Source organism: Malania oleifera, chromosome 9 (assembly GCF_029873635.1).
Source record: "Malania oleifera isolate guangnan ecotype guangnan chromosome 9, ASM2987363v1, whole genome shotgun sequence".
In the NCBI taxonomy this organism is placed as follows: Eukaryota; Viridiplantae; Streptophyta; class Magnoliopsida; order Santalales; family Ximeniaceae; genus Malania; species Malania oleifera.
Window position 1 is genome coordinate 66019730 of NC_080425.1, and position 27907 is coordinate 66047636.

At 35.0% G+C, this 27907-nt stretch overlaps 1 protein-coding gene across 2 annotated transcripts in view; it reads left to right on the forward strand.

The window, feature by feature from the left end:
• LOC131164543 (SNARE-interacting protein KEULE) overlaps positions 1–27907 on the forward strand; it is an 86425-nt gene that overhangs the window by 43263 nt on the left and 15255 nt on the right. Inside the window, exons 8-17 of one of the 2 annotated variants that reach the window (XM_058121813.1) lie at positions 6315–6440; positions 6525–6716; positions 6812–6895; positions 6998–7096; positions 7175–7251; positions 13951–14047; positions 26179–26304; positions 26387–26482; positions 27362–27481; positions 27571–27654. In XM_058121813.1, coding sequence (XP_057977796.1) covers positions 6315–6440; positions 6525–6716; positions 6812–6895; positions 6998–7096; positions 7175–7251; positions 13951–14047; positions 26179–26304; positions 26387–26482; positions 27362–27481; positions 27571–27654 — 1101 coding nt within the window. The remainder of the gene's footprint in view (positions 1–6314; positions 6441–6524; positions 6717–6811; positions 6896–6997; positions 7097–7174; positions 7252–13950; positions 14048–26178; positions 26305–26386; positions 26483–27361; positions 27482–27570; positions 27655–27907) is intronic. The other variant, XM_058121814.1, reaches the window with a different exon arrangement.

Sequence of the window (27907 nt, forward strand, 5' to 3'; positions counted from 1 at the left end):
TGTTATTATTATTATTTTTTAAATTACAAAAATTATTATGACATTTTTTGGGCACAAGGATGACAACTATCTGTATGATGTGCCAGTCTACTTTGGTACCACTTTCTTGTTGCTAATATGAGTTGCAAGTGCTGCTCTTTCAACTACATTGTTGAATTTTGGATTGTATTCTGTAACCTGCTCAATGTGCTATTCCTAATATTTCAATCAAAACTTTTTCTCTGTTGAACAACATTCATTGAACTCAGCTGCCTGCTAGTTAATGTTATAAAATTTTTAATTTGTTGGAGATATTTATTTTCAGTGTACTTGGTGCAGTTAGTTAGTTTGAAAAGCCTTGGAACATTATTAAATGCTATTCATATGGCAAACAAAAGATGTGTTTGAGAAGAATCATTCTCTTTAATAATAAATCAAAAGGTGTTTGCGCAAGTTGTGGAGTCACCAGAGAGTTACGGTAATAAAATTTTCTTGATTGAAATATAAGGATCCTTCTTCCAAAAGATGAAGAGTTTTGATCCATTTCTCTTTCATAGCTTGGAAAGATAATTCTTTGCTTTCAAAGACTCTTTGTTTCCTCCATACTTGTCTCTCCATAAAATTTAAAAAATCATGAGGAATGAAACCCTTGGCCTTTTCCTTAGCTTTCATTTCAAATGAGCCCCACAAAGCAAGTTGCTTCTCTTTACCAATTTGGTGCAAACCCATCCAATGCTAAAGAGATTGTATGTTAATTCCCAAAATTATAGCTAGTAAAGAAGTAAATAATTTATAGGTACCTCCTCCCTCTTGTAGAGGTGACAACCGGTCCACCATCACATTGTCCCTTCGATGCATGCAAGAAAACAATTTTTTTTTTTTTTTTGTAATTTTTATTGTACTCTTTATTTTTTTAAATTTTTGTTTAAGATATTCTTTTTGGGTCATATCTTTTAGATTCTAGGATATTATTACTTAGGGGAGTACTGTTTTTATTTTTTTAAGGATTTCTTTCAGGTTTGAGGATATTAATATCCAGGAAAGTAGTAGTTTATTTTATTTAGGTTTCTAAAATTTTTTTCTTGCTTTTGTCCATTAGCTGTATACTTCTTCCAGCTTATTAAAATATATTTTTTTATCTAAAGAAAATGTTTTTCTTGCTTATCAAGTATTGGAGACCTATAAAAGTGCCTGCATTTATTAATTTAATAGAGGCTGGAATTGGAGTTGAAAAATTGTGTTGGGACTTATGTGCTGCATCTAGTGGTATTAGAACAGGCTTGATATGATGACATGGCTGTTAGCGTTTTTTCAGGGCTTGGGATTTCAACTTAAATCATCTTGGCTTTAGTGCATGATAGTTTGTCTGCAAATTTCACTTAAATTTGTAGCTTTGGCTGTTTCAACTTAGACCACAATTTTTCTTTTTTTAAAAATTGCTGTGAGCTTCCTGCCTCTGTCAGCAGTGGTTCTCCTCGCCCTGCATTGTGCTGAAGCAGCACCTCCACTATCGGGCTTGGAGCAAGCCAAAAGCTTTGGTTGCAAAAGGTTGCAACTGGAGAACCTAGTCAAGCTACCCCTCGTGCTCAGCTGTCATCAGCATTTGCTTCCATTGACATGCAGCACCGCTGTCGATGACAACTTTTTTCTTTGTGCATGGTATTCAATGCGATGATTAGACTTCTCTGATCTACAGATTGTGGCCATTCATGCACCCTAAAAATAATACCAGCTGCTGAAGAAGCTGCCAAAATCCACACTGCTGCTGCCACTTATAGATTTTTCCTTCTCAGCAACAGAAATGGCCACCCCCTGCCCAGGTCACAACTTGCCAGAAATGGTTGCCTGAACTCCAACATAACTAAGAACACTAGAGCATCACATTCAGAATTCAAGCCCCTCTGTTAAGTCTCATCCTTCGTTTTCCTCATCCTTTGCAAATGAGTGTCCTTGTGTCTTTACCTCTTGGCGTTACCTACTTGTGTTTCACATTCGGGCCACTTAAAGATAGACCAATATCCATCAATATTTATCCATCCATATTTATCTGTCGCCTGTCCCATAACCATTCTCTTTACCCCACCCAGACTTAACTACCTTTTGAAGCTAGCTGTGTTCTGGCTCAATTCTCATTCAATTCTGCAGCCTTTAATCAGATCCAAGACCCAGTAAAACCCAGGCTTAGTTTTGACCCACATGTATTGACTCATGTTAGGTTCCAAATAAAAGTGGGGCAGCAGCCTTTAGAAGAGGAAAGAAAGAGAGTTCATAAAGAAAAAAAAAGTGGAAAAGCTTGATTCTGACATGAGCAATAGTGAATCTTAGTGTTTTAAAAGGCAAAGGCGTAAGGCGAGGCGTTTTACCCTCCTTGAGGCGAGGCGTAAGCATTTTGGGATTATATTTTTTTAAATAATGAATAAATAAAATTAATTTATATATAGTAAAAAAATGAAAAAAAATTTAGAAGATATTATTTTTAAATATCATATAAGCCAATTTTACATAATAAAAAAAATAATATGTTAAAAAAATAAGCATGAGGCACATTATAAAAGAAGAGAAAACCCAAATTAAAGCATCCTCCACTAATTTCTAAATGACCAAAGTTGAGATGCAGATCAAATTGGAATCCATGACACGTCGGAGAGTGTCAGAAGCTTGGAGGAATCGTCAGAGAGGGAGAAGGAGCTGGAGGAAAGCTAGGAAGCTTCGTTGAGTCGTGGAGGAAAGCTAGGAATCTTCGTTGAGTCATCGGAGAGGGAGAAGGAGCTGGAGGAAAGCTTTGTCGAGTCGTTGGAGAGGGAGAAGAGCTGGTGGAATTGGGTCTGAAGCAGAGGGATTTGCTGGGTTTTTTGATTCACTAGTCTAATTCCTTCCATATACCAAAATATCAAGCTGTTAGGCATGTGGTTTTGCTCCAAGATCCTATCTTTGTTTTGACAATGCACTCATGGTAATTCGTTTGTTTTTGTTGGTGTTAGTAACGGTCATTGGTGACCTTCTTGGGGCAGTGGCAGTACTCATAAGTAGTTGTTTTTTGTTTTTTTGTTTTTTGGGTGTGTATGTGAGGCTGTGGCAGTGTTGCTTTCTTGGGGTTGCATCTGAGGTTGTTGGTGATTTGTTCATGGTAGTTTCGGTGGTTCACCTCTCCAATTGTTCCAATGCTGAGTGTTGCTTTCTTGGAGTTGCGTCAGTTTCTTGGTGCTGTTTCAGCCTTGTATTGATTTATCTGTGGCTTGTTCATGGTGGGTCACCTTGTTCGTGGTTGTTCCAATTGTTCCATCAATTAATCTTATGATCATTGGTTTGAGTTTTTGAATGCTGGGAAGACATTTGCATATCCCAAAAGCATGATTCCTTCATTAGTCACTTGTTTGAGTGAACTGCGTACTGTGACTATATCAGAGGAGGAGTATTCAAGTTTTTACAGTATCAATTGTCTCAACAAACATCTTATCACATTGCTTCTTTTGCCCAGAAAGGTAGTCCGACAGTCTGCATGTCATTTGGTATCCTTCCTTCTAGTCCTTGGATTTTTCGATTCTGCTGCCACTGACCACATAACTGTGGCAACCAACTTCTTTTTTGATCTCCCATATCCTAAAAGTCTCCCTCAAGTTACCCTTGCTGATGGGTCCACTATTGTTGTTAAGGGGATAGGAATAGTAAATCCTACTCCTTCTATCTCTCTTTCTTCTGCTTTATACATTCCTAAGTCTCCTTTTAATCTTATGTCAGTTAGTAAGCTTGCAAAGTCACTAAATTGTTCTATCACATTCCTTCCTGATTTTGTGGTTATTCAAGATTTGAAGACGGGAAATACAATTTCCACAGGACATGAGGCTCGTGGACTTTACTACTTTGAGTCGCCTTCTCCACCCATTGTCTCCACAGTCGCAGCTACACCACTTCAAATCCATTGTCACCTTGGTCATCCGTCCTTGGTCAAGTTGAAATAGCTAGTTCCTACATTGAGTTCTGTGTCTAATCTTGAGTGTGAGTCTTGTCAATTGGGCAATATTATCGTGTTCCCTTTGCTCCCCAAGTCGACAAACGGGTGGTTAGTCCTTTCATGCTTGTCCATTATGATATTTGGGGTCCTAGTCATGTGACATCAAAGTTGGGGTTTCGGTACTTTGTTACAATTGTTGATGACTACTCTAGGAGGACTTAGTTATATTTAATGAAAGATCGTTCCAAGTTGTTTGATATCTTTTGTGCTTTTTTCCCCCCTCAAATAAAGACTCAATTTGACATACTAGTCAGGTTACTTCGTAGTGATAATGCTAAGGAGTACGTTAGTACCCAATTTAGTACTTATATGAGTAACTCTAGTATGATCCATCAATCCTCTTGTGCCCACACTCCACAACAAAATGGAGCTGCAGAGTGGAAAAAGAGACATATTCTTGAAGTCACTCGTACCTATTGTATCAAATGAATGTCCCCAAAGTCATTTGGAGTGATGCTGTGCTCACAACTTACTCCCTTATCAATAAAATGCCATCCTCTATCCTTGGTGGTAAAATCCCATTTCCAGTCATATTTCCTAAGGTTCCTTTATTCTCTTTTCCTCCTCGTATATTTGGTTGTGTGTTCTTTGTCCATCAGTTATCTCCAGGAATGGATAAGTTGGATCCTCGTGCTATCAAATGTATTTTTTTAAGCCATTCCTATACTCAAAAAGGGATATCGATGTTATAGTCCTACTTTACATCGATTCTTTATCTCTTCTGATGTCACCATTTTTGAATCTACACCATGCTACTTTGATTCCTTGAGTTCTGTTGACCTTGATGAGTCCCTTCCTCTGCCTTGCCGTCCAAATCCAATCCTCCAACATATTCATCTAGTTTGAGTCCTTCTCGTCACTTGAATCATCCCAATTTGTAGGTATACACACGACAGCTCCCCTTTACGAATATACCGACTTGCTAAGTGAGATTGATATGTTGGGAGTTAAACTAGTTGATACTCCTATGGATCCCAATGCGAAGCTGTTTAGGGATTTTGGACCAGACTTTGAAGATAAATGGACAGCTGGTTGGCAAGGTGATCGGCTTGATTGTCACTAGACTTGATATATCATTTGCTTGGAGGTTGAGGGGAGAGTCCGTTTATGGAAAATCCAAAGCAACCACATCAAGATGCTCTATGTCAGATTCTAAGGTATTTCAAAGGCTCTACAAGTAGAGGTTTCATTTATTTTCATAGAAACTACTCTGAGATCATGGAATACTCTCACTTAGATTGAGCCAGCCCAATTGATGATTGAAGGTCTACTTTTGGATATTGACATTTGTCGGAGGTAATCTTGTTACCTAGCAAGCAATAAACAAACTACTTTAGCAAGATCTAGTGCTGAAGTGGAATACTGAGCTTGCTCATACCTTGGGTGAGGTTATATGTCAGAAATGGGATTCTTGGTTACAAAAATGGTCTTAAATTTCCACGAAATTGTCGAAATTTCCAATTTTCGTTACCCTCGAAATTGAAATGGCAGTCGATTTCCGTCTTGCATGATTTCCATCAAAATCTCAACAAATCATCCAAAATTTGTTGAAATCTCGAAATTTTAGCAAAACTTGTTGAAATTTGGACTGTGCAATGAAATTTCCTCGGAATTCAAATGAGGGATTTAGGAGTGAAATGAAATTTCTCTTTTAATTTATTTATTTATTTTAATCGAAACAAATGATTATTACGAGTGCTTTTGGAATTATATGAAAAAATAAACTTACAACAACATTTTATTTAACCATTCATTTCTAAATTATCATTATTTGTATAATAAATAATATTTAAATGATTTATGAATTTCGTTTGTATTATCTGAATCACTAAATATTTTTTAATGTACATTATCTTACAAATATGTTTGACGCACATATGATACTACAACTTCTCCACCTTATACACACCATAGATGTATTTACTTGTAATATATTAGTCCTAAAACTTACATTATTTTGTCTATTAATCATTTCTAAAGCTTCATAAAAGAATTCCATGTTTTACTACTGATTTCCATTATTTTTTCAAATCGAAATCAAAATTTCTGTACTTTTGGAGCTTCGAAATTTGAGTCAAAATTGAAATTTAAGACCTTGGTTACGAAGGCCATAGATATGTTTTGAATTGCAGGTGTCCTTTTGTGCAAGCAGTATGTATAGTGATGTCTTTTCTGAATCTTCAGCAGCTTCCCCTTTACTCCTTTCCTTTTTTTTTTTTTTTTGCGAGTCTGAACAAAAAAAGAGGAAAAAAGCATTGTTACCTGTCTTCGTTTGTGCGAGTGTGTTTGGTTATTTCTCTTAAGTGTGACTTTTCCCGTATAGGGATTTATCACAGATAATGAGAGGTCTCTAGAGGAACTCTTTGGAGATGAGGAGAATTGTCGAAAAGGCGATGCATGTTTAAATGTGATGGCCACCCGTATTGCCACAGTTTTTGCTTCATTGCGGGTGAGTATTAGCAGATTTGTAAGTATATTTCTCTAATGCATTTAAAGATTTCGAAGTATGTGCTTTGATTTTTGAACATTTCAGGAACTGCCTTTTGTGCGCTACCGTGCTGCCAAGTCTCTTGATACCCACACAATGACAACATTTCGTGATTTAGTTCCTACGAAGCTTGCCGCTGGAATATGGAATTGTCTTCTGAAATATAAAACTGGCATCCCTAACTTTCCTCAGACTGAAACGTGCGAATTACTAATAGTGGACAGATCAGTAGATCAGGTTTTAGTTGCATGTTGGTCATATTGTTTAACTTCATGACTTGTCTTTTTTCTATTTGTCTTTTTTCAATTGAATATGCTTGATTTGCATTCTAGATTGCTCCTGTCATACATGAATGGACATATGATGCCATGTGCCATGATTTACTGAATATGGAGGGAAATAAATACGTGCATGAAGTAAGTCTCATCCATGCTACTACTTGCGCTTTTGATCTCCCTGTTGAGTGTGTTCCCCAATCCCTCTGGCACTACTGTATAATGAGGAGTTATGCTTTTCAGGTACCTAGTAAACCGGGTGGTCCACCTGAGAAAAAAGAGGTCCTTTTGGAGGATCATGATCCTATCTGGCTTGAGCTTCGACATGCGCATATAGCAGATGTATGTCTTTTACTGACAGTTTTGTACTTTCATACATGAACAACATGGATACTCTCTGATCATTTACTGCCTTGTCAGGCTAGTGAACGGTTGCATAAGAAGATGACAAACTTCGTATCAAAGAATAAAGCAGCACAAATCCACCATGGTTCAAGGTTGGTGTGGGACTCTGGCTTTTTTTCCTTTTTATTCTATTTTCTTTTAATTTGAATTACATGTCAATGTTGTAGAATCTGAATGCTATGTGAAATCTGTTTCATGGGTTCTGGAGAAACACTACCATTCTTAGTCATTTCCATTTTTTAGCGGAAGATCTGTTTTTATTTGTTGCTCTCAGTCATGATACACTTTGCTTGTCAACAAGTCAGTATAGGTTTTGACACTTCTGTATTGCAAAAATCTGAAAATAAGAAGTTACAAAATTAATCAGTTGCATGCTGGCCCAATTAAGTTTACATTTTCTTGCCTTTATTTTTTGACAAGTTCATCTTCTACATGTAATATAATTTAACAAATTCGTTACATGTGTAACAAGGCATGTTTATCACATTAATGTAGAATATTGAATGTCATTTTTCAAAACATCTATATGCTGTACACATCCGAAATACAAGCATATTCTTCCTCCCTACCAATAAAATGTTATTTTCAATTAGTTGCTTTACCAGCTAATGTGGCATCTAGTGCAGGAGAGAACTTCATGGAGTCAAAATTTGGTTCTAGAAAAATCATCACTTTGAAATATTCTTTTTTTTTTTTTTTTCCTTTACTAATTTTTATTTCTTTTAATAGTTGAGAATGTAATGTTGTAGTATGCAAGTAAGAAAGAATATCGTACTTGCATAAATATTGCTTCATGTTTTATGCTTATGTGTATTCTGTGAGTCAAGGCATCATGTCATACTTCCAACTTGTCTCCTACATTATTTCATGCAGAATGTTTTTACGTGAGATTAAAAAATGCTGGTTGAATTTCGAATATTGATTTACATTGGGAAATATAGTCAATTCCTTAGTTCATGAGTCATTGGCATGCCATATTTTCATTAATCATAGAGAAAACTGATAGCCTCAAATGTTGAAGATGAAGATGTGGTGAGAAACCCTTTAACATCAACTGGAATGTCATAGCTGACACTTTCAAGTCTCACTTCTCATGGTTAGATGGAGCTTCATTAGGTATTTCATGGAGGCTGGCAATCAACAACTTAGCTAAGTCATCCTTCTAGAGCTAGTATGGTTATATTCACACATTACTGTTGTGCTTTGTTGGCCAAGACAGTGAGCTTAGAGAGGGGCTGTATCGGGTTTGTTAGATTTCCTCTTTACCTAAAAGCTTAAGCTGTTAGGTTGTGGGCCAACAATGTATATCAAGCTTTGACACTCCCCCGCATGTGCAGCCCACTAGCACGTGGAGAGATAAACAAACCATAACAAGGAATAGAAAAAGTTTTAAACCCCACAAAATAAATGGGGCAAGAAGACTAGAACCCAGACCTCTAGGTAACCCTCTCTGATGCCATGTTAAATTACCACTTTATCTAAAATTTTAAGTTGTTAGATTGTAAGTCAACAATGTATATCAAAATTTAACATGGTTGATACAAAATATGAGCATAGTTAGAATTTTGATTTCACTTATAACAACTAATCAATTCGAACAATAATAAAATGCAGTGAAATAAAGAGATATCATGTGTGTGCGTGCGGGGTGGGGCGGGGCTGACCCTGGTTCCTACATGCACTCCATTGAGAGTTCCTTATCCAATCTTCTTCACTTTGAGTATTAGCGCATGTACAAATCTGTTATTTACAAGCCTACAAGTACAGGTAGTCCTCTAAGGATTACAATCCTCACAGTTCAAGGATGACATATCGTCCCTTTTCTCATTGATTTACAACAAGGCTGATACAGCACGACTGCTGGAAATTTGGGAAATTGATTTGGGGTTAGGATTTGTGAAGGAAATTGATCAGGCTAGACAATGAGGGATTCTAATCTGGTTTATAGCTAACTAATTAACTAGAATAGCCAAGATGACGGACATGTAACTACTAGAGTATTAGCATTGCAATTCTGGCAGTGAGGACTGAGATATTTTTATCAGTAGGTGTGTCAAAATATATAAATAATAAAATACAAGTATATATATATATTTCATATTTTTCAAAGCAAGTAATTAAAATGCAGATACATAGTACATCCACATTACCATTAGTAGTAGTTATTTCAAATGACATTCATTTACAAAAAAAAAAAAAAAAAAAAAAAGTCATATGACTTTTTTGACTTCATTAATTATATTGTCTTCTTTTATTTTAAAAAAAGAATGTCAAAAGAAATACTCCCTACCTGTCATGACAATTTATTCCCCATGTCTCTTTACATCTCATATAAATTCGTAATATTTGCACCAAAAAGAAGCAAACACACAAGTAACATTGAACATAGTCCTTGTGTTGTTCCATACTTGCACTGAAAAAGTAGCACAAATATAAATAAGTAAATAAAGTAAAACTTATCCAAACATCTTCTGCTATTGTTCAAGGTGAGTCTTCATATTTTGGAATGTTTGAACGATTTGCTTGTTATCAACATCATCAAACACATTTTTTTTTTCTTTTTTTTTTCAATATATGTAACCATACAATCATGTAACCATTAATCTACCATTCGATTATGCAACCAACTATTTATAATGTTCTTGGTTGAGAATGTTTTTTCTATGCTTGTAGTTGCAATTGGTAATATCAGAGCTAATTGTAGAAGTAAAAACACCAAATGATGCACAATATGCCTCTTTGTCTCAAGACTCAAATAATTTTCTAGAAATATCACCAATTCCCTTAAAGTCCTAAAAATGTAGTGATTGAGCGTACATCAAAGATATAATTGTTAAGTTTGTTGTCAAGTGTAATAAGCTCTACATGAGAAAAATCATATGGGTAAAATTGAGCAGCTAGAGTAATTTTTGCTAATTAAAAACAATAAATAAATCTAGTGGATTGAAGCATTCCACAAGAAGGAGTAACTTAGTATTTGCTTTTGAAAAACAAATGCTTAACTTTTGAAGTTGTCAATAAATTACTTGATAAAACACCTCAACTTGAAAGTGATGCAAATTTGAAATAGGTTTAACCCTTTGCTGAGATCGCCCTTGAGCTACAAAAGTATCATCCATGTTTAGAATGGAGATTTTGTGAACGACACAAAAAGAAGCAACATGGCAAAGCAAAGTTTTCCATCCGTCACCTCTGATCACCTTGTGGTATAACATTAAAAGATAAATAAGGAATGAACATATTCACTGTAATTTAGTTGTAGCTCTTGTAGAAGATAAAATAAAGGAGGGGCAACTCAGATGGTCTAGGCACCTACATCGTAGGCCACATAGTGTGCGAGTGGGGAAGAATGAGTTAGTTATTGAGAAGCGTAGTAGAAGGGGTAGGGGTAGAACTAAAGTAACTTGGAATGAGATGATGAGCAAGGACTTAATAGCCCTGAATTTATTAAAGACATTGTCCATGATCGCATAAATTGGCAGAAAAGTTTTCATGTAGTTGACCCTACCTAGTGGGACTTAAGGCTTGCTTTTTTGTTGTTGTTGTTGTATCTCTCATCACTTGTAACCATTTTTTGGCTTCTTTAACCAATGCCATAGCATTTATGACATCTTGATCTTTTCTTTGCTAGAGACAAGTCATCAATAAGCTCCATTATATTTCTTATCAAGTTAAGTAAATGCAAATGCAAAAGAAAGCATCAAAGCGAACAAGACACTTTAGTTCTTTATTCTAAGCTTACTCCAGCATCTTCAACAACTTCAAGCACATCAATTGTAGAAGAAAACATAATGATCAAGTTGATTAGTGTCTAGTAATGTGAGCCCCAACGAATATCACCAACTTGTTTAAGAACTATATCTTGATTTAAATCATGCCTAGTGGAAAGTTCACCATTATGCAATGCTCTAGCAACCTTACTAGCTTGAGTTCCTCGAAGAATATTTCATTGCTTGCATAGAGCACTAACCACATTGGTTAAATGGGTAACCAAGTTAAAAAGCAAAGCAACTTCAGGCTTGCTTTTCTGCAACAGCTACAAGTGCTTTTTGAAGCTGATGAGAAATGAAATGAACATAAACGACTTCATTTTCCTTCATGATCAAACTGAGTTTGCAGCGAATGCATGATAATTCTTCATTCTCATATGGAGAAAACCAATAGAAAGAAGATTATGGTGCAAATTGGATTGAGATTAATGATTTTTTTTGTCCACCTTTAGCTGTTTGGTGATGAACCATATTGAATTTGATTATTCCAAACAAATGGTCATTAATTAAATGAAGAGAAATGCGTTAGATAAACACGATTATGGACATGTTTCTCCCTACCTCAAGTTCTCAATGTCTGACAGCTGTGTTTTATCCTTAAGTTTTTGTCTTGAAGTGGAAACTTCTCATTAAATAGTTTCATGAATTATGCACATCTAAAAGAATAATGAGAGAACATTGCTTGTCCATCCTGTTTTTTCTTGACATCACTTATGCTGTTTGTTTGTTAGTTTGTTTCTGCACCTCGCTCTACTCATTTGGTGGCTTTACTTTGCTTCTTGTGCTATGTTGAGGGCTTGCTTTTTCTTAGCCTATCATTCTTTTCAATTTTCTCTTTGAAACTGCAAGCGTCTTTTGATGCTGATGGGGTTGGTAATATGCGAGTCTGCCACTGGTTTTTGTTCTTTTTTTGGCATTCTGTTTCTTGGAAGAATAACAAACCACCTATTATTGCTCATTCTATTGCTGAAGTTGGGTATCCCGCCATGGCTCATACTGATGCTGATGTGTTTTTTTTTTTTCGGCTTCATTGGCTTCTATCTTATACGAGTGTTTCTCATCTCCCATTCCATTATGTGTTGATAATAAGAGTTCTATTCAGATTGCTCACAAGTGTGTCTTCCATGAGTACACGAAGCAGTTCATCAGCATTTCAATTGGGCACTAGTGCTTTGTCTTTTGTCTCTTCTTCTCTGCAACTTGCGGCTTTTATCATGCAATTTCACACTATGCTCGTTTTCAATTCTTGCATGGCATGCTCTCAATATTTTTGTGCCCTCATTGTGACTTTGAGACAAAGGGGTGGGGAGCTGAGGATGAGGGGGTTAAATGTCTAAGAAAAACTGATGTATTATTAAAAACACTACTTTTATCAGTTGCTTTTGTACTTTTGAGTAGGTTTATGTTTTGTTACATTCATATGGTTAGCACAAGGTTTATAGCTGTATGTTCCTTGTATTCTTTGTGCTTGTGTTATGGTTTGAGGTAGAGTATATATAGGAATGATGTTCTTCTGCAAAATGACAGTATAATGTTCAAAACCAATCCTTGGGGTCAACATGCTTTATTATCACTGAAAAGAGAAATGCAAACTAAAAATTGAAAATTAGCAACCTGTTTGATTAATATTTCCCAAATTAAAACAAATTAAAACCTGATTGAACTCTTGTAATTTTTGTCCTTGAATCAAATAACAATTAAAAAAAAATTTAAGATCATAAAAATAAGAACATAAATTAGAAAATATCATTTTAAAAATGAAACTAGTCATAATTATTTTATTTTATTATTATATTTTAAAACCACTTTTTAGTGATCTAACAACAACCCTACTTTACATGACAACTGAAAAATGGTAAAATTTTGTATTATTATTTTATTCAAATTTTTAGAAATTGTAAATATTTTTATTTTATTATACTTTAAATTCACTTGGTTGTTTATTTTGATTTAATTTAAAATTTGTATAGAATGGATGATTTAATCCATAATAGTCAGTTATGAATTTAAAGTATTATAGCAATAGGTTGTCACCACAGCTGAAAACCATAATTTTTGGTTTTATTTTTGAGAAAATTTTCAAAAGAAATGGAAAACCAACAACATAAATAGACATGTTATAACCTACCTTTTTACTACAGCGCAATGAAAAAAAAAATGATACCAAACAACTCCTAAATAAGCTAAACGACTACTTTTCTAATAAAATATCTTGAAATTTTAGATTTATTATCCAAATAAAAATACCATAAAAAAATGAAAGTAGAATTAAAGTGTAAAATAATAAAAATACCATAAAATTTATTATGTAAAATTTCATATGTGCCGCCTGCATCAGTTGGTTATGACATTTTCAGTGTTTGTGCATACTAACTTGCTATGCGTATTCCAGGGAATGACAACTGAAGTAAAGAAATGTGTTGTTGTATAGGATAAGCCGAAATGAAGCTGATCACTTTTGCTTAAATATGTGGCAGATCATTTTGCTTGTTTTGTGTTGATCATTTATTTGACAACTAGGAGGACTGAATAAGTGTATTGAAAAATGCCATATGAGCTTTTTAAAGTGCAATTATTGATGTCAGTATTTGATAGCTCAAAGCTGTCTAATCTTGTGTCTTCCAAATTGTACGTGGTTAATTTTTTTTTGCAGTTTCTGTTTACAACACACTTTATGTCATGTTGTTTTCGTTATAGATGGCCTATGAGTGTGCAAGCTTACATCTATATTTGGTTCGCCAGCCATAACCTTGGGGATTCTCTTGTCCTTACATTTGACCCAATTTTGGACCTCAGGCCCCTTTCCCATACTACTTCTATTAAGCTGCAGTTCCCTTGTAACTTCAAAGTTTGATCTTGTTATAATTTCTAGTTTTACTGGGAGAAGATAAAGTGTTAGTATATGTCTGAATTTGGGTCTTTAAGTTGTGTATTTTGGTATGTCTGGTTAATCTCTGAATTTTGTGCAAGTGTTTCTGATAATTAGTTTTCCAATTTTTTGCAACATGGCATGTTATACAGGGATGGTGGTGAACTATCTACACGAGATTTGCAAAAGATGGTTCAAGCTTTGCCACAATACAGCGAACAAATTGACAAGCTTTCCCTCCATGTAGAGGTTAGGTTTTTGTATTATGATACCCTGCTTCTCAATTGATGGAGAATTAAGTTGTCATTTTACATAGTTTGGGTCTTAATGAGGCTGTTTATCATATTTTCACATATGCGCGTGCATATTTACATGTGTGTATGCATTAGTATTACATTTTTGGTAATAGGCATTGTACGGATTGATATTTATGTACGTGTTACATTCATATTGCTTTTGTTTAGAGAGCTAAACTTTTATTCTTAGGTTGACTAATTGACCAAAAATCATTAGATCCACTTGTATGTATTTCAGGTTGCATCAGTGCACTTTATTTTCATTAATTAGAGTTGCCTTGATTTTTTTTTTTTTTTTTGGGATAGAAAAAGAAAGAATTTCATTAAGAAGAAAGGAAGTACAAAAAGGAGGATATGAAGCTCTCAGGAAAAAAAGAGTAAGGATAAAATTAAATTTAAATAACACAATCTGCTAATTTCACTGTAAATCTGAGAAGCATAACCCTTAAAACAACTAGCTGCAACAAAACAAAGTGATGCAGAATAATGTATCCTATCCCAAAGCAAGGAACAAGTCATTTTATTCCACTTAAACACGCATACATTCCATTCCAACCAAACACCCCCCCCCCCACCCCACCACTGCTTAAAAAAACCACTTGTGCACACACACACATCTCCATTATGCTGATCCATCTCTACTACTTCCAAAACCATTAAAAGCAATAGCCAGTGAATCCCCCATGATTCTGACACCCACTCTCCCCACAGAACTTGCTCCACACACTCCAAGAGAAAGAGCAATGCAAGAAAATGACGAGACACAGATTCTGAACTAGCAAAATATATGGGACACACATCTGGAGATAAGGCCTTTGAAGGCCTCCTACTCTACACTCTGCAGCATATTGTTGGTGTTAACTCTATTAAGAACAAATAACCAAATAAATTCCTTAATCCTAGAGGGGGACTTTGGCCTTCCAAATTTCCAAATATTACGATGAAGTGGAAAGGCCATAAAGGACGTTCCTGGGCCACAAGCCTCCCTGCTTTGCGAGGGTACAGTGTTAGGTAGCCTTATTGCTGTTTTTATGCGGAGAGGCTGTTTCCTTGGACTCAAATCCATGATCAACAGGTCACAAAGAAGCAACCTCACCGTACTCCCCATAAAATCTAAATCCCTGGTACGATTATCCCCACTGTTGGAAGGATGATAGCCCTCCAATAACAATTACAAAGACCTCTCCCTCCCTATCAGTCAAAGCCCAAGAAAATGGAAACCTAAAGAAACACTTTGCCCATGTGGGATTAAGAAAGAAAATTGACAAAGTGACATAGCACCAAGGAAAAAGCGAGGAAAAGAAATGAAGAACATCAACTCTCCGACCCAATTACCATTCTAAAATTGGATCCATGAACCATTTTCTTGAATGAAACTGGTATAAGGAATAAAAAGGGAGTAGATATGTTAAATAAATATGCCTCCAACATTTTCAAAAGAAACCCGAACTCTGTAATTTGCATCCCACCGATTTATTCTGCATCATGGTTTTAAATAAAGGCCCGACCATTACGTAACGTGGTTACTTAATGATTTTTTTGGTTCCTGATACCGTTACACGTCGGGAAATTGGTGGGAAGAAAAATCACTGCTGTAACGGCCATTACGGACTGCGACCGTTACGTAAAGGCCACTACGGCTGTTACATTACTACTACAGGACTGTTATGCCAAAAAAATTATTTTATTTTTTGCTTTTTCGTCTCACTTTTGTTCATGAGGATGATAATGATACAAAATTTACTATTTTTTTAAATACTCACAAAAGATGCCTTGATTAACTGTTTGAAAATACTAGCTTGTTAGGAAAATATTTTATTTTGATAATATCAGCAGTTTGATATTTATGTTCTATATTTTTTGACTACAACCTTCTTTCTTTTCTAGTTAGTGTATATTTGTATTATTTGTATTCTTTATGTGTCTAATAGATTAATGAAGTGTATAATGTATTTTGTTTATTAATTAAACTAGCAGACACAAGAATTTGTTACGCACTAGAACAATTAGAAATATAAATACGCGCACACACGTAATTTTTCTGTCAACAGTGGTTTAAAACAAATGTAAACTTCTTGCCCTTACCAAACAACTTAGTTGGACTTAAGGATCCAAAATACACAAACTCTTTTGAGGAAGGGTTAAAAGCTTAAAACATGCAAATACACTAATATGCACCTGGTTGTGCATGCTTGAAAATAATTCACAGCCATTACACCTGCTTCCCGTTATGTAACATCCCCTACTCCCACTTCTTGTTACTCCCATTACTGTTATGTTATGCTACCTGCTACCGCAATTTAAAACCATGTTCTGCGTGCCAAACTAATGTTTAATAATTTCATGCTAATGGTAATCACCTCCAAGGGAAACTGTTGCTGACCCATAAACGTTTGCTGAGACACATGGTTGATCACCCCCTGTATCTTATTGGATGTGGGATGGTTTTGTTTGAGGTCCAATCCCCTTTTTGGTTTAATAAAGTCTGGCATAGATTGGATTGTCGGAAGAGTTTTCAAGTGGCTGGTCATTCTAGTCTTGTAGTATGGGTAATATAGTCATTGTTATAAACTTGGCGTCAAGGTTTTAAATTTCAATTTCGACTCAAATTTTGAAACTCCAAAAGTATGGAAATTTCAATTTTGATTTTGATTAGAAAAAATAATGGAAATCAGTGGTAAAGCATGGAATTCTTTTATGAAATTCTAGAAATGGTTAATAGACATAAGTTTTAGGACTAATATACTAGAAGTTAAATACATCAATATTGTGTATGAGGTGAAAAAGTTGTAATATAATTTGTGTATCAAACATATTTGTTAGATAATCTGCATTAAACATATTCAGCTAATACAAATGAAATTCCTAAATCATTTAAATATTATTTAGTATACAAATAATGATAATTTATACATGAATGGTTAGATAAAAAAATGTTGTTGTGAGTTTATTTTTTTCATATAATTTCAAATTTTCAAAAGCCAGTCTTTTTGTTTCAATAAAAAAATAAATAAATTAAGAGAGAAATTTCACTTTTCTCCTAAATCTCTCATTTGAATTATGAGGAAATTTTGTTCAATAGTTAAAATTTCGACAAGTTTCGATAAAATTTTGAGATTTTGATAAATTTTGGATGATTTGTTGAAATTCGATGGAAATAATGTAAAATGGAAATTGACTGCCATTTTGATTTCGAGGGTAATGGAAATCAGAAATTTCAACAAATTTGTGGAAATTTAAGGCGATGCTTGGCAAGCAATAAGTCCAAGAGTTGCTGGAAAACACAGCGAGTTGCTCGAAAAATTCCTGGACGTTGCTGCCCTTTAAGAATCTCAAAAACCTTTCAGACATCTCAAAACCAACTGCATTTATAGCCCACAGAACCCACAGCTTCATAATCAAAGGGGGCCTCACGTGCTGGCCAACAGTTGGAAGCTCTGACCTCACACGTGGCACATGAGAGCTTGTTGAGCCATGTTTTTGCTTCGATTTCTTCCTAAATGTCTTAAATACTTCCTACTCCATAATATCATGTTTTTGGTCATGTCTTTTGTTCAAAGATCCAAGGTCATTCATTTGGGATGCCTTGTTAATGATTGTTTGGCACTATTAGGGTTGTGTGTGTTAGTTTCTAGGGGCTGTGGAAGTGTGATGCGGTTTGTTTGTGATTCCTTCGTGGTAGTTTCACTTGTTCACCTTGTTCGTGGTAAACCTTGTTTATTGTTGCTCCCATTTGTGTATTGGGGTGGAGGAGTTGATGAATCCAAAAAATATGTTACCCTTGACAATCACTTGTTCAGCCATTGTTGAAAAGTCTCTAACTGACTCAGAGGAGTATTCAAGGTTCCTGTAGTATTAGGCATCCAACAAGCTTCTCATCACATTGCATCTTTTGCTTAGAAAGGTAATCTACAACTTGCATGTCATTTGGTATCTCTCCAGCATAGTTGTTAGAATCTTACGATTGACGATTTATTTCATACGATTTGAATCACTTCTACACTAAATTGTTTCGAATCTTACGAGTGAATCTAAACACAATTGAATCATTGCCAAATCTATCGATTCACTTGGTGAATCTAACAATTTGATCCGAATGTATCGATTTACACGATTCTAGACCTATCATATCTTGACAAGCCCAACTAGTATGAAACCCCCAAAATAATTTTTCATTTTTTTTGCTTTTATTTTTACACAATTACTTTCACCATTCCTTGTCTATGTCAGTTTTGTACTAAAAAAGAGGAGAAAATAGAATTTTAGGTCTCATGTTGTCTTCACAAAATCATTCTTCACTCTAGGAGTAGTATAGTGTTCTACCATTGAGAAGAAGTGGCAGAACACTCACCGGCGATGGTGGTGCTCTTGTTTCGTTGTGTTGTTAAGATTTAGTTGATATTTTCAATAGTTTTTTCAATTATTATCATTTTTGGCTAATTTTTTTCTTTTAATCCGAGAAAGAATATGCATGCAATATTATTATTATTATTGATAAATTCCAAAAATTCAAATTTTTATTATTATTTCTTGATTCTTTCCCTTAAACAATATGAAGTTCATTTTTTTATTAATATTTCCTGACTTATTCTCTTACTTTTCATTTGTTTAGGGAAAGCATACAAATGAAATATGACTTTTTTATTGTCAAATGTGTTTTCCTATTTTGCTTGTTGTTTATATATCCATATGTGCGTGTTTAGAATTGATTTTGGAAATTTATACTGAATCCTAGGATTCGGTTTGATTCTTGATTCCCAAAATTGGAATTTCGATTCACGATTCGAATTTCGATTTGACAACTATGCTCTACAGCTAGACCTTCGCCAATTGATTTTTCAGCTATTGACAATATGACCCATGTAACTAACTTCTTTCTAACCTCTAGTATTTTACAAATCTACCTCAACTTACTATGGGTCCACTATTACACTTAAAGGGATAGGAATAGAAATCCTACTATATCAATCTCCCTTTCTATTTTGTATATTCCTAAATCCCTTTGCAATCTCATGTTTGTTAGTAAGTTTATGAAGTCGCTAGATTGTAATGTACCCTTCTTTCCTGATTCTGATTTTGTTGTTATTTGGGATCTAAAGATGAGGAATATAATTGGCACAAAATGTGAGGTCGGTAGATTTTACTAGTTTGAGTTGCTCTCTCCTCCTAGCTGCTTCCACATCATTTCAAATCCACTATCGCGTTGGTTATCTTTTATTGGACAAGTTAAAACAGTTAGTTTGTACTTTGACTGATGTGTCTGATCTTGAGTATGAGTCTTGTCAATTGGGAAAACACCACCATGTTCCCTTTGCTTCCCAAGTCAATAAATGAACAGTCAACCCTTCTATGGTAGTCCATTCCAATGTTTGGGGTCCGAGTCATGTCACGCCAGAGTTATGGTTGTGATACTTTATTCCATTTTTTGATAATTACTTTATGATTATATGATTATTTGGTTGTGTTTAGTTAAAGATTATTCTATGTCGTTTACTGTCTTTGGTGCCTTGGTGTTCTCAAACAAGTACTCAATTTGATGATACTTCATAGTAATAATGCTATGGAGTACTTTGGTATCCAATTCATTACCTATATAACTAACTCTGCAACTCCACAAAAAATGGAGTTGTAGAGTGGAAAAATAAATATATCCTTGAAGTCTCTCGTACCCTATTGTATCGAATGAATGTTCCTAATTTTTTGTGTTGTGATGCCATGATCACTGTTTGCTCTCTTATCAATAAAATGCCATCCTCTATTCTTGGTTGTGAAATCTAATATTTAGTTATCCTCCTAAAGGCTCCTTTGTCCTCACTTCCTTGTATGTATGGCTGTGTCCTTTGTCCTTCAATTAAGTCTGGAAAATGGGTATGTTGGATCCTTGTGCAATTGAATGTATTTTCTACCTTACTTTCGTACTCAACAGGGATATTGAGGGCTTTGTGTGTGTGTGTGATAGCCAAGGGATATCAATGTTATAGGCCTACCCTATATCATTTCTTTGTCTCATGTCATATTCTTTCTTTAAACCATCCTATTCTGATTCCTTGAGTCCAATTGACCTTGATGAGTCCCTTCCTTTGCCTAGCCTTCCATATCCTAACATGTTCTCTACCCAGCCTTTCTGCATGGTTGCATCTTCAGCTAGTTTGAGTCTTTGTTGCTCGGATCATCATAATTTGTAGGTTTACTTAGATGGCGAGTCAAGGAAGGTGAGCCTATTATAGATTCTACTTCTATGCCTCAAGTTGTCTCAGTTGTTGATTCTATTTCCTAATATGCTGATCATTCTATTACTATTTGTGAAGGAATAAAAATTTGTTCTCAACATCCAATCTTGAATTTTTTTTGGCTATTATTTTGTTCCACCCTTGTAGTACTGTTTGGTTAAGTACTATGCCTTTAGTTGCTCTTCCAAAATCTGTTTTTAAAGCCCTATCCCATTTTGGGTGGAGGATTGCAATGGTTGGGCAGATGCGTTCATGATAACGATACTTGGGACTCGTAGCTTTTCTTCTTGATAAATCTGTAGTTGATTGTCGCTAAGTTTTTTCCATGAAAGTCAATTCAGATGTTTCCATGGCTTGTTTGAATGCTTGTCTTGTTGCTAGTGATTTACTCGGGTGTACATGATTATTCTAACACATTCTACTAGTCGCCAAACTTTTGTTCATCTCATTTCATTGGCCTTTACATCAGTTAGATGTGAAGAATGCTTTGTTATATAGAGATCTCAGGAGGAGGTCTATATGGGGCAGCCACCTGGGTTTATTGCTTAAGGGGAGTCACTATTAGCGTGAAATCCTTGTTGAAGCAATCTCCCAGTGCATGGTTTGGTTGATTTAGTGATGTATTACTTCGAGTTTGGTACTTTGGCCTTAAGTAGTGCACAGTAGATCACTCTATATTTTATTATCATACTACTTTTGGTAGGATTATCTTCATTGTGTATGTGGATGATATTGTGATTAATGGTGATGATGATCAAGGTATTAGTGCCTGAAGCATTTTCTACAAACTAAATTTCATACCATGGATTTTAGGCCATTGAAATATATTTTGGGCTTAGAATTATCTAAATCTCGTATGTGGACTATTTTGTCATTGAGGAAGTCTGTTCTAGCCCTTTTAGATCAGACTGGGTTGATCCAAACATGTCAATACACCTAGGGATCTCGATAGCAACTTAGTGCTAGGTGTGGGTGATTTGTTGGCTGAACTTAGATAATACTGGAGACTTGTTAGAAAGTTGAACCATTTCACATTAACTTAACTTGATATCAGTGGCTGATCCAGCAATAGTAGTTTTTTTTTTTTTTTTGGGGGGGGGGGGGGGTGGGAAAGTATATAAATAAAAGTATTATTGAAAATGTTTTAGATCCTGTTTGAATCTTGAAAAATGTTGGAATTTTTTTTTGAAGGAATTTATTTATTTATTTATTTTTATGTTTTGTTATTGAGGAAAGTACAAAAGAAAATAAAAATATTATCATGTCAAACCAAATTTTAATATTACACATCATTAACATTAAATTTTTCCTCACACTGTCATATTAAAACAAATTTATATTTTTATAAAGAGAAAATATAATAAAAAATTAGTTTCCTTATTTTTATTTATTTTTCTTTCCCCAAGAAAAATCCTTGAGCCAAGCTGACCTCTAGTATATTTATACTTATTATAATTATTTTAACTAAATTATCTACTCTATTAACATGAAAGAATTAATTTAAAAAAAAAAAAAAAATTATAACCATGAATAGAAACATTCCAATAACAGTGAAAAAGAGTTAAAAAATAATATGATCAACTATTTAAAAACATATGAAGGAGAATTTTTAGTAGAATCCTAACTCGAAACAATTTTTTTTTTTCTAACTTGGAACTCCATCTTGGACAAATCCTTTGATTCCTCCAAAGTGAAATCAAATAGGGGGAGAACGTAACCAACCCCACAATTACATCCTAATAAATCAAGGATTGAACTTAGTGTTGAATCAGACCCAAGACCTATTATCAAGAAGCCTTCTAACACACTCTTATTAACTTAAAACACTATGTGGAACTACTTTGAAGCTTTCATAAATATTTCCACAAACAGGACAACCTATAGTTCCTCAGCTGAAAAAAATAAGAATAGAAAAATAAAGAATGGAATGCCCAAAGTTTTTATTTAAAATAGAAGTGCAGCTGTAGTAAAACCAAACCCAAGCATAAGAATGAAAATTATTCCTTCACAAAAATGTTTCAAAACATGTGCAAAGAATTAGATTGTAGGTACAAAACAAGTAGTCTTTTACAATCTCATAAAACAGCATTTGTCATTTTAAAACTACAAATATTTGCAACACAAAGATCTTTTATTGTTAGTCTTCTACATTTTAAATTGGTCTGGTCATATTTTAACTAATTGTTAAAGTTTTAACTTTTTTTACTATTCAAAATTGAAATTTGTTAATTTTTATTTGAAATTTTAAAATTAAAGGAGAAAGATTTGGGAGGGTTCTAACCTAAGCAAAAAATTAGTGGGCCAAGGAGGCAAGAAAGTGGAAAGAGGGGGGCCAAGCTTATGGAAGTCTATTGGCTTAAGTGAAAAAAAAAAAAAAAAAAATTTTTGGGGAAGCTTGGTCCCCCGGGGTGGGGGGGGGGGGGGGTGGCTGCCCCCTCAAGGCCCCCCCCCAGATCTGCCCTTGCATGATATATCTTTCTCAACAAGTTCTGTGAGCCAATTTCTTGATTCTCCAAGAATAAGTCACTCGGATGCATTTATTTGTATCTTGAGATACCTCAAAGGTACAAGTAGGTGAGGTCTCTTATATCAAAGGTTAGGGTCACACTTATGTTTACAAATATATGGTAATACAAATACAAATTGGAGTGGGTCACATTCTAATGAAAGATCTGCAACCAGGTATTGTGTTTTTTGTTGGTGGTAAGTTGGTATCTTTGAAAAGTAAGAAATAGACTGTGGTGGCCTGGTCAGATGTTGAATCTTGAGTATCAGGCCATGGCCCATGCTACATGTGAGCTTACTTGGCTGAAGAGCATGTTAGAAGAACTTGGTTTTCCACATTCTTGGCCTTGAAGAACTTGCCTCCAACCTTGTCTTCCATGAGAGGACAAAAAACATTGAAGTTGATTGTAACTTTGTTTGAGAAAAAACTTGTATAGAAGCTCATTGCAATGACTCTTTGAAGTCTGAGTCCCAACTTGCTGATCCAAGTCCTTAGGAGGTGCTCTTGCCAAATCCATTTGTAACAGGCTAGGAGCATTTGATATCTATGCTCTGGCTTCGAGGGAGTGCTACTAGTTACTGTAGTTATTTAGTGTTACTGTTGTGTGTTATTGCTGTGTTATTAAGTGTTTGATTAGCACTTTACCTAAAAGCTTAAACTATTATGTTGTGGGCCAACGATGTATATCAAGCTTTAAAACTCCGTTGTACATGCAGCTTGACAGCACATGGAGAGATGAACATACAATAAATAACACCCATGATATAGAACACAATGATTTTTTAAACACCACACAATAAATGTGTGTAACAAGACTAGAACCCAGGACCCCTTGGTAACCAGTCCTTATAACATGTTAGATTATCACTTTACCTAAAAGCTTAATGAGTTAGCGCATGAATTAGTAAGGGTAATATGGTCATTTCTATGTAGTTGGCATATATCATAAATAGAGGGACAGACCTATAATTATGATTAGGTCTTCCAATTCACCCAATACTTCAACAGAAATCACCTATTCTTTGAGGAGAGTTGATGGTTAAGGATCTTACATCCTTCAATAAAGCTCTTCTTGGAGAATGGAATTAGTGTCTCGCGGAGGAAAAAGAGCATTTATGGAGCAAATCATTGAAATCACGTATGCACATTATAGGTATGGGTGGATCACTGGGGAGAGTAGAGAATTGTATGGGATGGGTTAGAGGAAGTGTATAAGAAGGGGATGGGAAGTTCTACAAACAGAATTAATTGTTGGCAATATGGAAGAAGTTGATTTCTCGGAAGACACATGGTGTGGGGTTCAACCTTTAAAATCTGTATTCCAGGATGTGTTTTGTTGCCTCAATATAGAAGCATTATTGTTGTCTTTTTATTATACCGTGGATAGTGGAACTTTCTAGAATGTTAGGTTTGAAAGAATTGCACAAGACTGGGAGCTGGTGCTCCTCACATGGGTTTTCAGTTTCCCATATGTGTATGACTTCAGAGAACAAGGGGAAAACAAAATAAAGCAGAGGCTGGTACACTTTTAAATCTCTCCACAAGACTGCAAAGGGAGAGGGGAGACATCAGTGCTTCCCTTGGAGGATGATATGGAAAACTAGCTGCCCAATCAAAGATGGCTTCCCTTGTTTGTGAGATAACCCTGACAAGAGTTTTATCTTCTGATAATCTTCAGAAAATAAGGTGGATCTTGCTGAACAGATGCTACCTGTGCAAATAGGAGTTGGAGACTGTTTAGCATTTATTTCTTCACCGCACTTGGGCTAGGAATCTGTGAGAAATAGTTTTGAGAATGACTGGGCAGCAATGATTTTTCAACTGAATTGGTTTATCAGGATCTTTGGTCCTGGTCAGGTGTTAAAACAAGCACAAAGCCACGAAGAGGAAAAAAAAGTAATCAATCTTTTTCCTGTGTTTTGGAATGTAAGGAAAGTAAGGAGTTTGAGTGTTTTGCAGGAGTAGAGTTTAACTTGTAGAAACACAGATAGATGGATCTATTGTCTATAATATTGATGCAGGCTGAAACAAATGAATTTGTAGAGGAGTTTAGTGATTTTAGTATATATGATTCACTGTAAATGAGTTGGTATGCTGGTGGGTGCCTTTTTGAATTAGTTCTTGTTTAATTATTAAAAAATTAAACAAGGTGTATTTTCTTGCTGTTTGGGTTCAGCTCTTCTGCTATATAGTTTTTAAAGCAATTCTACTTGTTCATATCTTCAATGGGCCACATTGTCAGATGGCACTAAACACTGTGGGACAGTTCTGCTGTCCACAACTATTTATTTGTGGTACTTGTTTCATAAAAGTGTGTTTGCTTTTTCGGAAGAATGGTTTTAGGGTAACAGATGTCATAAGTTGCTAAATTTCCAAACTAAGTCATGAAATTTTCTGGGCACAGGTAATTTGTTTTTATGGATGATTAGCACAGGTATAAGGGGAGAAATAGGTTCAAGGATGAGCAAGAGAGTGGGGTTGATGATTGGTGGCAGTGGTTTTTATTTATTTATTTATTTATTTTTTAAAATACTTTTCAAGGTGTGAGGCATGGATGGGCCAATGGTTATGGGTTCAACCCTTGCTGCAGTTGAGCAAACCTCTCAATACCTCTTTCCCAGTTATCTATCAAAAACGTTGTGCGCTTTGTCCCAAAAAAGCAGAAGTGCGCAATCACCATGAAATTTATGAAAAAGAAGATTTGGGAAATTGTGCCTTCGTTCAATGCTTAATAATTTTTAAAAAAATATCAAAATCTTCTTAATCATGCTGAAATCTCATTTGGTAAGGAAACTTTTGTGTAGATTCTTGATCAAACACTTTTGGACATGTAAAAATACGTCCACAAATATGTAGATCAAATAATTCTCAAATTGTTCAGTCTGTCTAATTAAAGACAAAATGTCACTTTTGAGGCTGGGATGGGAGCCTATGCCATTTGGGTGCAGAAATGTATGGAAGTAGAATCAGGGTGGAAACCCTGGAAGATATTTGTAAATGGGCAGAATGTTGAGCTACAAAAAATTATACTTTTGAGTCTGGGAAATGATTAGAGTGCTGTCTAATTTTTTTTTTCTTTTCTATTTTCTCAACTATTGGACAATTTAATAGCAATTTAAACCCACAATAAATCTAGATTATCATTATTTGCTTGTTCCCCTAACCGGAAGCAGCACAATATAGAGAAATGCAATTGGATTCAATTTATGTTGACACACAAATTAGACTTCTGCTGATTTATTAGTGCGAGGACACTATATGTGCTGATTGGAAATTTTCCAATGATTTGACATGTTGGGAATGCATGCTGGAATAATGGTTTCATATTAATCTGGTTTATTGGCACAGATTGCAGGAAAAATAAATAAAATTATCAGGGAGCTGGGTCTTCGAGAACTTGGGCAACTAGAACAGGACCTTGTCTTTGGAGATGCAGGAACCAAGGAAATAATCAATTTTCTAAGAACGAAACTGGTGAGAAGTTTTATTAAATAAAAGAAGATATATCTTATTTTTTGTCTGTATATTATATAAAAATGATACCTCTGTCATGCAGGATGTAACCCGTGAAAATAAGTTGCGACTGCTGATGATTTATGCATCCATTTATCCTGAGAAGTTTGAGGGTGAGAAAGGGTCAAAGTTGATGCAAGTAAGTCTAAATTATTTCCCTTGATATCGTTCCTTTCTAAGGTCAAGCAATGAATGTGCATATTTTCCTTTCTTCAAATAACTTGTGCTGGTTCACCATACTCTCTAGCACAAGTTAGATATATGAGGGATTATAGATACTTTTTTTACAATATAATCCTTTACATATTTTTTAAATTGTGCAAGTGGTTTTGTATCGGTTATGTGTTACTAATGGGTTTGTCCGACCTATCTGTATATTATTAACTCAAATTCCAATATTCACAGGCTGGGTTTGTACATCCTCTCCAAGATACATGTTTTTATTACACATTTTGCACCATTATATCCATATACCAATATACCAAGATATCTATATAAATATACAGTAATGTACTGCATTTCAGATGATGTGCTGTACTGTGATCCTGTTCCCATCCCATGAACTAGAGTGTTATGCATTCTTTGTAAAATTGGTTTGAGGTAATGCCTCATTCCTTGCAGTCGCAGCTCATTGCAGATGAAATTGAGAAACTGCTTCCCTAAAATTGTTGAATGATGTCTGATCTTTCAATGGGTGTGGACTAATGTCAAGGCAGAATTAGGTGTAGTGCATGTGGAATTTTCATTTCTGTTTCCGTCCATTCCCCATTTTACATATTGCATATTCTTTGGTAACCCATTTTATAACCTTTGTTGGTTTTTTCTTTTTGGTAGTTTTATGAACACATATGTGCTGTCTCTCCGAGGACTTAATTCAATATTCCAATTGGGACTAAAATAAGAAATTGGCTGGAAAAGATTCATTTATTGTTTTTAAGATTAGTTTAGCCTTTGTTCTCTCTCTCTCTCTCTCTCTCTCTCAGTTATTGTTATGTATTTTTTGGTTATTTCATCTCAGTTAGCAGGATTAATGCCAGATGATATGAATGCTGTCAATAATATGAGGTTGCTTGAGGGAGCATCTGATTCCAAAAAAAGCTCAAGCGGAGCTTTCTCTCTAAAGTTTGATGTACATAAGGTAAATGCACTTGGTTGTTCAAGTGCTTCTTCCTCATTGAGCAATTCCAATTTCCAGCAACTAATCCCATATTCCTTTTTGATTACAAGTCTCAGAGGAAGCATGCAGCTAGAAAGGATCGCTCTGGTGAACAAGAGACATGGCAACTGTCTCGTTTTTACCCTTTGATAGAGGTAAATTTTTGATTAGGTTCATTGACTATTTTTGGGCACCTGTAACACTGAGTTAGCCTTTTGGTTTCACTTCATCCACTGTTTAGAATATATAAGATATATTTTGAATCATTTTTTGGTTTAAAATTCATGCTTGCTGCTTTGCACATATCCTTATGATGGCACCAGTTCTTTTCACCTTTGCCTTCAAAGTTTGTTTACACATAGCTGAAACTAGTGTTCCTGCACCTTCAGCATCATTATGTGCCTGCAG